The following is an 11,785-nucleotide window of genomic DNA, read 5'->3' as shown; positions in this document are numbered from 1 at the left end:
ACAAAAATGAAATAAATATCATTCAAAAGATAAATTCAATGAGAGTAGGAAAGTTCTTGCACCTAAGCTTTCATATCAATGGTTTTATACAAAAAATGCTTTGAAGAAACGCATGTATGAGATTTTTGCACATTTTATATGGAAAAAAAGAAGGGAAAAAATGACGAAATGATGGCATCAAACTTCATGCGAAGAACGAATCAAAAATTAAGATAAAATTTAATTTAAAAAAACCTTGTGATGAATCAAATGTTGAACTTTGGTAATATTTTTGCACCTAAGGTTTCTTATTTTTAGTAATTTTGTTATTAAGTAAAATGTGTACATGTCCTTCTTATTTCTATATAGAAAATCTGACCGCTATCGATTAGTGGCCGGAGGAATATTCTTCGGTATGAACTAATCTGGTTTTCAAGAACGCGCTGACTTCTAAACGATATATATTATTAGGTTATTAGCTTTGTATCGGGAAATATGCACGAGTTCTTCAGTGGAAATATTGCGCGATTTTACGAGTATTTAGGAATATTCTTCCGCTGAAGAACGAGTGCATATTTCCCGATGCAAAGATAATAACATTTTTATTATATACGCATCTACACGTATAAATATTATGTAAATATCATAAATATATTCAATAGCCTGATACTGAACTAAAAAGAAAAAAAATGCAACAACACACACTGAATTACGTCACGCACCCAATATGAAATTCAGGCGTCAGTGTATGGAAAAAATATTGACGTTTCCGGTACCAGTGTAACTTAACGGGGAAACGAGTATGTAATAATAAGTAAAATCTGCGAGAGGATCATTTTGAATCATAGAATGCAACAAAGCATTATATGAGAGGTAATGAAATGTGCATTACGCCTTACGCCGGCTTAAGAGAAATATTTGATATTCTCTATGATCCCAAATGACCAAAAAAGAATATAACAACACTGAGTCCAAGTACGGGGAGACATATTACGGCTGCCACACGACACTTAAAGACTTCTGAAACCTGAGAGAAGATTATTTAGTAGCATAGAACGCAGTCAAGCAACATAATAGTAGACTTGGTTTTACTGAGTCTGTTCCAGAAGGAAATGTACATCACCACTCATGCCCCAAGCACCGGCTTTAGCTGAATTCTGTTCAGGAAAGTCTGATTTTTACGGGCTGTTGTTTACAAACTTCTTTTACTTTTTTGGGTCAAAGCCACTTTCCAGTAGTAATTTGTATTTATAAAATGTTTATTAAAAAGATGTTGTAACATGACTGTCAATGACTATTCATGATAGATACTTTAACATCTCATTTTATATCATACTTTTGCAGGTGACGCTCTGCTAACGTCTTTGACTGTGTCTGACGAACGAAGTGGACCACTCCAAGATAGACAGTTCTTACAGTCCGCAGGGACTAAGCTGCTTTGTTTGATATCTGTGTTTTAATTGTGTTTCTCTTGATCCTTTGTCTTGTGTAAGGCCAGAACATGATGGGCATTAACTGTGAATACTGTGTGTTTTGTAATAAATATTCTCTTATTGCAAGTATCTGTAATTTGATCCATTTATAATGTTAGAACTGTAGCTTTGTTATAAACAAGCGTTCCCATGTAATGTATACTCTTGTAACGTGCATCCGTCATTTCTGTTATTGATATCCTCTGAAAGGTGCAGTGATGATTTACCTGAACCGGTAATGGGTCTTGTATGTTTATCATTGGCTGTTTGGTAGATAACACGTGCCTTTTAAGAGTTCTAATGTCTCATGAGACCTGTTGTGTCTTTGAACAGGGACACAATTAATGGGAAACTTTCGTTTTTAATGGAATTTTCATGTCCAGTGCGTATTTCTCTTTAATAATGTAGTCCATTCACAGATTAATTGCTGTATAGATAAATTTGTTATGTCTCAAAACAAATACCAGGCCGATAGACGACATTTCAGGTGCAAAAGTATTTGCCAAAACTATAAATGAAATGATAAATAGGCAATTTTGGCGTAAATTCAGAGAGAACAACAATGTTCGTTCGAAATCGGGGTTGTGAGTTCGATTCTGCTCTCATACAGTTATAATCACTAATTGTCTTTCCAATTAAGAATTAGAATAAACTTCTGCGAGACTCCGTGTTGTTTTATCTTCTGGTTCTTTGGGAGCGTGGAGTACATTCAATTGTACTACTGTAGAATTCAGCTTATGTTGATACTAGGGTCGGGAGAGATGTGACACTTCACATTACCCATCATGAATAGACAATAGTCAATATTTTCTGCTATTTTTTTTTTGTCTGTTTCAATATATTCTTTCAAAGTATCTTCTTACATATTGTACTACCTAGTTTGTAAGCATATCAAACGTAAACATTTCTTTTAAATATCATAATGTAAGATAAAAAGGACATATAAGGATACTGGCTGTTTTCATTTGATGCCATTCTGCTCGTTTACGAAACAATAAAACATTTATACGTTTATATATATTCACAGACTTGCATACTTATACATATATATAATATAGTATATTATAATATATATATTCACAGACTTGTCTAATTATAAAATATTCTCAAGACAATTAATTGATATTCTCTAATGACCTTCTTCTTAAACATCCAAGGATAGCTATTTTAAAAATTGCTACATAAAGTTAATCAGAAAAAAAAATCACAAAGTACAAATCAATAAGTTGTTGTCTCTTTCTTTTAAAAATGCAAAATTAATATCATCTATTTCGGATCCTTAGAAAATGAAAGTCATGTAGACACAATGCAACCGTGATATAAACAGTCACGAAAATATGAATGTCTTTCTATATTTGGAACAATCCCTTGACTGAAATCGGATATAAAGCAGCCGTAGACACGTCACGCCGATCATACTGTTATTTGGTGTTAATTAAATCTGTAATAAGATCTTTTGGAAGCATAGAATGCAACCAGGCAAAATAATAGCAGACTCGGTTTGACCGAGTCTGTTCATGTCAGTTTATGTGAGGTAATGGAAACTGCAACACACTTTATGACACCTAGCACTGGCTAGCGGAACTTTATTACACATGTATTGAATGGACTCCATGATTCAAACGGACCAGAAAATATAACAACACTGAATCCATGTAAGGGGAAACTTTTTACAGCCGCCACAAGGTACTTTAAGGTTGCTTTTGTGATGTATTAGTTTTTTTTTGTTGATGGTGATGACGATTATTACTTGTTTTCTTGTTGTTGTTGTTGTTGTTGTTTGTTGCTCCTAATAGATTACACATCTCTTCAATTTAGCTTGCCTGATTATTATTGGGTTGTTGCAATACCTTTATTCTTACTGAAATCAACGTCTCTATATATATGACAGATAAAACTGAATGCCTATTTGCTACTATTTCAGCCATGTAAGTTAATTCAGGTGCATTCAATGATAACACCGGGGTTAAATATAACACAAAATACGTATTTCTTTGGGATAATCAAATTTATAACAGCTTACTTAACAAGTATCACAGAGAAGTTATTTCAAAATGTAAAAAAAACAGTTGGTCACAGTTAAAATAACGTAAATAAAACATGAATCTTATGGACCGATGTGATTGCAATACTAGCGATTAAAGATTGAGCTTTTATTGTCTATTTTGTTACAGAATGACTGTTTTTCTCGGAATTCACTAATTGTCCTCGCCATATTGTCCGAATTTCAGACCAGAGATCACATTGCACTGTGATCGTGTTGTAATACATGCAGCGATATATTGTGTTGACGTCATAGGCAAACTATCTTCCTTAATAATATAAAAACCCATTAGCGAGATCTACTTAGAAAAAAATCACTGATGGAAACAGTGTATCTATGTATGAATTAAAACTGGATAAAAATTTACTCGGAGATACATTTTCTGGCTCTCCATGATCATGACGGAGACGATAGAGTCTTTCTTAAAACGGCATGCACAGGTTTTATCACAGTAACGTCACTAGAGCTTGAACTTTGCGCTTCATGTAAAACTGATATTCGACGTGGTTGGAATCGCACTATTGGTTCTAGTCGTGATGGACCGGCTTTCGGTTCCCTGAATGATTCCGTTTTTGTATTTTTTTGTTCTGCTAAAGGAACGCATGGAAACACCATAGAATGCTCCAAAATAGTATGTAATCCTGTCGATATTGTGTACGGTTCATGGTCAGAAACGGGATTGACTTTATTTTTCCGCACAAAAATAGTTGAAATACTTTGTCGAAATTTTATATTTAAGGTGGTTATCACTAATGGCGTAGATATTGAACAAAAATATGTTAAGAAAGAAAAGAACGTGAATAACGAGTTTGAATGATTACTAGTCGCAGCTACAACAATCACATATAGAGATCGAGGAAAACACGTCAAAAGGTAAACACAGGAAATCACGAGGTATGTCCTCAATGCCTTGAAAGTAGTTCTGGTGTAGTTTATACCCCTCAAAGGTCCTGAATACATTGCAATAGCAAGCTGGGCAATCATTGTTACTCGATTGTGGGAACGGGCTTCCGTTATTACGATGATGAATGTTACAAGCACTCCAATAGATGGCACTAATGAACACGTAAGTTCCTTTACTATCGCGAAAACTGGTGTCAAATAAAGATCGATCATGCATCGTCCATACACAGTAAGAAAGCCATGTTTACCTACATGTACTTGAGGCAAGATAGCAAATAAAATGCTTATAACCCAAACACCTGCTGCAAACACTGCTGTAGTCGTTTTAGTTATGCAACTGCTGTATTGTAACGGATGTGATATTGCTATACATCTATCCACAGCAACACTAAGCATACTCAGAGATCTTGATGACGTCGATAACGACGTCATAAATGCTACAAATTGACACAGTTTCGCTGAAAATCGCAAAGAAGGTACGAAAAGAACTGCCGCTATAAACGGCATGACGAAAACTCCTAACATGACCTCACTTAGTGCAACAGAAACCAGTAAAGCATTAGTTTTCGTGTGTAAATTTGGCGTACGTGCAACTGCCATTATAAGAACGAAATTACATAATATTATCGTCAGAGAAAATACACTCACAATAAAAGCTTGAAATACGGGAGCTTTTGGCTTGAATTCACTCAAAAATACTTCAAGGTCAGGTATCGTATGGTTTGAAGCATTCATTGCTTCAAAGTTATATGCAGTGCTTCCAAAATTCACAAGGAAGTTGAATTATATATGACGCACGAAGATAAATACATAGCAAAAATTAATATGCCATCCTCCCTTTTCTCTTAATTAGTGTTCGTGAATTGTTAGCGTGTGTAGCAAATTGCTTTTAAATGTCGACATTTACCACAAGGAGAAGCATAGGCTCTTTTAAAATATTGTTTTGAAATAAATTTGATCTTATAGCACGTATCTTAATAACTCCTCTTTGTAGTTCGATCTGTCCATGATATCACAATTTTAGCTTCGTTATAAACAGCTTTTACCTTCTGGTCTCTGATTAATACTGCCGTCGTTAAGTCGAAAGTTATTGATTACAAAGGAAGCATAACGCTAGAAAATTTAATGAAAGCCATTCCCAGAGGATTAATCTAAACGACAATCAGGCTTGATTGTCTCCCAAGCATTTCGTGATTTCTAAATATTCTGGTGACTGTCCAATGTGACCTCTTTCGTCTCTGAAAATGAACATAAATAATGAGACACTTACTATCAACTGCAATTGTCATGTACATTGTACATTACTGTTAATTGTGCCGTCAATTTGCAGATTAAATAATGTAAAGGTGGATAATTTCTTCATAGAAATATTGCAAATATCTACGAAAAAGTTGCAAAAATATAATCATCTTAATAAAATAGGAAGTTTGAAGTGAATTCAATGCGAAAGCAGCGGTCCAGTGGCAAGACGCTGGACTTTGAAAGCAGGGATAGTGAATTAAATTCCCCAGTTTTCCAACTAAAATCACTGATAGCTTTATGTAGCGTGTTATACACCATGTACCTTATTCAACTAGCTATATATTTTGGAATTGGAGCATTTTCGTATCTTGCACTCATTAAACCTAAAGTGATTAACCGCCTGCCTGATGAGCCACCCGTATGTACAATCTGTGGTGACTATAAAGAAAATTAACAGAGTAAGCCGATTTCTATCTACTCCCGCTACGAAATTGGTTAGGCACATAATTTAACTAAAATGATGTTATTGTTGTTGTTCGACACTAAAAGCGCAGGATCAGTTCATAACATATACTGATAAAATGTGTTTACTTGTAAAGGTGTGATAAACGTTCTCAAACTTTAAATATATATATGTTCTTCCATTATATATAGGATATGCTTACAGTTTGCACCATTCATTTAGGTTTATGAATAACAAATATTTTGTTACTATGTCCTGAAGACATACACTGGACATTTCTTAGGGACTTTCAACCTGATGATCAGCTGGAAACAGTAGTATGCAAGTTATGTAAGGTCATGAGTATTTATGCCTGCCTTCCGTCCCACCATGTTACATTGACGATTTGTACTCCTAAAGGGCAATCCGTTCATGATTTTGTCGTTTTATAACAAAACTGTTCTTTAAAAACATTGATTTTTATAAAATTATATATTGAATTACTACTTTGAGAGAGCTAAGACGCTTTCCTACGGAGGTGAAGGCCCCGAGTTCGATTCCTGGCTTTATTCTATTTTGCAACATGTTAAAACATAATTTTTACATGTCTGTTAGTATCGTTGCACAATAACTACTGATACCATCTTAACTGACAGGACTGAAGTCGAGGGTGAACCATCTTGCAAGACGAATATTTTTGAAAGTTTTAATTTATTCTGCGAGGGATAATTCACGATAGTTGCTGCCAATTATGTGCTCAGAACCTACTCATTTACATTGTATTTGATTTTGTAGTTAAGATTATAAATGAGTGTGATTTAGGCTACATGTGTCACAACTAATTTAGATTAGAGAAAGATTAATTTACTCACAGCTTCAGTACATATTATCTTGTTTTCTTTCGTCACATGCAATTGTTTCCTTTCGCTTCTATCAAGTGCGGGATTTAACAAGGCAAAGGATCTGGAAATATTGAAAGAAATACTTTTAGGAACTTAACAAAATTTAAAATTACTTAAAAAGGCAGATACCTACAATATGTAAATAGAAAATCTAGGTATGCACAAATTGCTGGTCCAAAGAATGAACGTGAAAGGAGTTGAATATATGATATTGTATCAAATCTATATCTAATGTACACCTAATACTACATTAATTTTCTGGACGGTTTTGTGTCATGTAATATCTTTGGGTATCCATATGATATCGCTAGTAAAACCTTTTTCTCGTGTTTTCTAATGAATTGCTGACTTTCTTGACCAAAGCATATTCAGATTATACCTCATCTTTTGTTCAGGTATGCTTAGCAACAAGTCTGTATTGAACAATGTACAAGAGTTATTGTTTGTAAATCAGTAGTTAAGAATATTATTGGGAACAGGATATCGTCATATTGTCCACGCCTAGAAACTGGTAGAAATTGTTGAAACTCAATACAGCGTCATGAAATACTATATGCATGTTATGTGAATAAGAGGACATTGAGGATGAGAATCGTTTTATTATAGAATAACACTGTTATATTTGCCAAAATTGTTTTAAACGCTTTTGTGTCAGACTTAGTATGTACGAATCCAAGGAGTGATGTCAAGCAATAAATCTATTCTTGTAAATTTGGGTAAACAAACAGTTTTAATTGTTTACGTATTTCCTACGATGGATATATATATCAGTATTGTAAAAGGTCTTGTTTATTATAGTGTCACCCCTATTGAAAGGGCCAGCCAATTTGACTTATGAGACACCTTTATTGTGCGTACCAATTACCTCCCAACTCCTACCACTATGCCAGGCGCCAGGCGGATAGAAGTCGGTAACCATTCATTTAACTTGCTCGCGGCTCACGAACCGGCCTTTTCGGAACGAGTCTCATGACATTGTGTTGTGTTCGTTCATGTGGTGTGAATGTGTTGTATGGGTGCGTGTTTGTGTACATAAGTTGTGTGTATGTGTGTTGTGTGTTGTGATTGTGTTGTGTTGTACATGCATGTGTGTGTAAGTATTACCTTTGACAATAACTGAAGTAGTTGCAAAACTAGTATTTGTGCGTGTGAATCAATATCAGTACAGGTTGTATGATAATTATATAAAATGCTAAAATACATTTTCGTCATTAACGATTGTCTTATTTACAACATAAACCTCTGCCTATAACACATTTATATCTGGAATCCGTAAAAAAGTACATATATGACGCTTAAAAACAAAACTATAGTTATAAATATTAAAATATTTGATGATTTAAATGGATGAATGTTTTTTTTTATAATTTAATCAAGTGCTTATCTTATTTTCCAACAAAGTCCCGAGAAACTATTAATGACTGATTTAAGGTATATCTTACCACTATAAATCCAGATGACTTAAAATATAACGACATGTTACCGTAAAAACCATTATAAAAATGCAGTCTTTCGTGGTAACCTGTTGAAAACACTATCAGACTGAAAACACGCTTTTGATACCAAAAATAACCATGGAGAATATGTTTTCATAATGCAGGGAAATTTAAGTGACTTTAAAAAATAAAATATCCAAATTAGAAGTTACTTACACTTTATTTATATTCCTCCAATTTCTTTCCAGAAACCACTGCTTCAGAAAATCAAATAGACTAAAAATAATAAATTAATGCTCTATAGCATGAGACACATGTAGTCATTCAGACTTGCCAATATATTGTAAAATAATTGATAGCCTCTGCATGTCTACTTTATTCTCACTGTCTATCATTTATATTGCGGCAGATTTTTTCCTGTGAAAGTGGAGTATTGGATATTCCATACTTAACTAAATGGCAGCTTTCTTTGTATTGAATTTTCACATCAAAGATCAATACTATGTTAACGATTAACTCCCGGAAGACACAGGTAAAGTCGGAGTTCATAATTTTGACGACACACTTGTTATGTATCATGTGGTCATTTAAAAAGGTGATATAAACGTTATGATTTATTAATGAACATATAGTTGAACGATTTGTTGCCAATACCATCGAATGAAAGAAATTCAGATTAAGTACCCTTTCCCGCCTTTTAACCGGTTGGGAGGGAAGCAGTTCATGATGTAGATACAGTTCTTCAATGCTTATGCTTGAATCTGCACTGGAGTTTGTATGTTGAATCCTAAACCAAATGTTGGGTAATATTTAACAGACATTTACTTCTAAAAATGTAACATGAGCGGAGAACACGTCTTGTGATTCCCGTGTAAAAGTGGCGTGTATCTAGTAAGTTATGGAGAGTTAAAATTGTCAATTTGAGCCGTGCCATGAGAAAACCAACATAGTGGGTTTGCGACCAGCATGGATCCAGACCAGCCTGCGCATCCGCGCAGTCTGGTCAGGATCCATGCTGTTCGCTGTCAAAGTCTATTGCAATTAGAGAAACTGTTAGCGAACAGCATGGATCCTGACCAGACTGCGCGGATGCGCAGGCTGGTCTGGATCCATGCAAGTCGCAAACCCACTATGTTGGTTTTCCCATGGCACGGCTCATTTGTTGAAATCATGCGGAAAAGGACGTTTGATACGATATATTTTAGTCACTTTTCAAGTGAGAGCTATTCATGTATGTCACCTTAAATATAATATTATGCTCTGAATATTATCCAAATTGTGGCCGACAAAACAAAGTATTCATAGTGACAATGTCACTCAAAAACAACATGCTTGAAACACGTGTGCATTGCGCAGTCTAAAATTGTATGTGTGTTGCGGAAGAGTAGCTGTGTTTCTTTTGTACTTTTTTGTTTTACAGATATTGTCTGTGTTGTAATATTCAGCTCGTAATTCTTTAATATATCTGATATCTATACTGACAATGGCTTAATCCCTAATAATGGCATAATCACGTAAAATTACGTTTATAACCGTCCGTCCGAAGAAACACACACACACACACGTGCGAGCACACACACAAACACGTACACTGTACACGAAAAAAACTCGATATTTTACCAATATTTTTAAAATTACTAAACGAAAAGTTGACTTTCATAAAAATGTTGCTACTTATCAGACATAATTGTTTTATTTCGGACAGGCAGGATAGCAACGATTTGCGTGTATTTTTGTGACATTTAAAAAAAACTTGGGTAATGTCGTACAATGTATATTGAAAAAACACAGTTTTCGTTGTTCAAGAAATGTCTATATTTTACTACAGTAGAAGTTATTATAAAATATACTTTAATTGATTTAAAGATACATGCAAAGAATGAAATGTTGCTTTTGTTGAAAATATTGTTTGTTTCCGGTAACATGCCCCAAAAAATAAGGTTTGGTAGGAATTTTTTTTTATTTATTTATTTATTTATTTTACAATGAAGACAGAGCAACACAAAGCGAAATGTATTTAAAAAAGGAGCGAGAATATCGAAAAACAATTCCAACGCCATAAAAACATTTAGGGTCGCGGCAATTATTTGTGGTAGGTCGGGATACCGCAAACAAACATTTTTAGGCATTAAGAATATGTTAGCGTGGCAACTGATTATTGCATATTATTTCATGCTCGTTCCTTGTGTATTTTACTGTATTCGTGTACATCATGTGAGGAAGTGTGTGCTTTAAATCCATAATGGACGTCTGCTACATAGCGTGCCTTATGGAGAAATCATATGTTAAAGGTTTCCGTCTTACGCCTGGCAAATGGTTCTGACCGACAAACCGTTTCATTAGTTATTGCATTGCCTGCCAATCATTCAATACAAGACATCACAATAAATTTTCCCATTTTTCCTTTCTTCAAATTTTGAATTTAGCCAACCAAACATTCGTTGAAATAGAATGGTCATGTGGCAATTATGGACTGGAGGTATGATGTTATTAATATCCGCCTTCGGTAATGTTTGACACTTCTATAAGAATATAAGTGATTATATTTGGAGGCTAATGAAGAATACAATTCCAGAAACTTCTTCGTTCACGAGACTCTTATCCTAATGTTAGTTATTTTTCTTTGCAGAGCTGGGGTTCGAACTCGCGACTTCTAGTCTCGTAATTCGGTGCGTTAATACTGGACCAGTGCCTCCGTTCCAATTCTAGCTGACACAACTCTTCCAAATTATGTCACGACATTTCAACAACGAAATAATAAAACCAATTTCTATTGTTAGATAAATATCAATTATCTGTTGCGATTTATGCCATCAATAAAACTTAAATCTGAAACAGGACAAATAACCTTATATTTTATAATAATTGTAAAATGCACAATGCACACTTTTTCAACCAAGTCGTCTTTGAATATTTATTCAATTAAGTGTATTCGATATATCGAGTAGCAATAAACTGAAAGTTAATTAGATATATTATGTTAAATGTTCAATTTCACATTGTTTTAACAACGTGACATTTTTACATGCCGTATTCGTCAGAAACAAAGATCTAAATTGTTGTATTAAATGTTCAATTTCGCATGCCCATTTTTTCAACCATGTCGTCTTTGAATTATTTATTCAATTAAGTGTCTTCGATATATCAAGTAGCACTAAACTGAAAGTTAATTAGATATATTATGTTAAATGTTCAATTTCACATTGTTTTAACAACGTGACATTTTTACATGCCGTATTCATCAGAAACAAAGATCTAAATTATTATATGAAATGTTCGTTTTCGCATGCCCATTTTTCAACCATGTCGTCCTTGAATTATTTATTGAATTAAGTGTCTTAGATATATCAAGTAGCAATAAACTG

The 11,785-nt window shown here is 34.1% G+C and overlaps 1 protein-coding gene across 1 annotated transcript; it reads right to left on the bottom strand.

Moving 5' to 3' along the window:
- Positions 1-3,451: 3,451 nt before the first annotated feature.
- Positions 3,452-8,850, bottom strand: LOC123538644 (beta-4C adrenergic receptor-like). The gene is made up of 3 exons (XM_045322879.2): positions 8,637-8,850; positions 6,955-7,045; positions 3,452-5,636 (listed from the first exon to the last, which is right to left on the bottom strand). Exon 3 carries the CDS (start codon positions 5,131-5,133, stop codon positions 3,892-3,894), a length of 1,242 nt encoding a protein of 413 aa, XP_045178814.2. The 5' UTR covers positions 5,134-5,636; positions 6,955-7,045; positions 8,637-8,850; the 3' UTR covers positions 3,452-3,891.
- Positions 8,851-11,785: the final 2,935 nt, after the last annotated feature.

Source organism: Mercenaria mercenaria, chromosome 18, assembly GCF_021730395.1.
Source record: "Mercenaria mercenaria strain notata chromosome 18, MADL_Memer_1, whole genome shotgun sequence".
In the NCBI taxonomy this organism is placed as follows: Eukaryota; Metazoa; Mollusca; class Bivalvia; order Venerida; family Veneridae; genus Mercenaria; species Mercenaria mercenaria.
The sequence above is the reverse complement of the archived record's forward strand: the minus strand, read 5'-3'. Positions and strand labels throughout refer to the sequence as shown.

Coding starts and splice junctions, on each gene's coding strand:
- LOC123538644 (XM_045322879.2), bottom strand. CDS start 5,133: ATGAATGCTTCAAACCATACGATACCTGACCTTGAAGTATTTTTGAGT.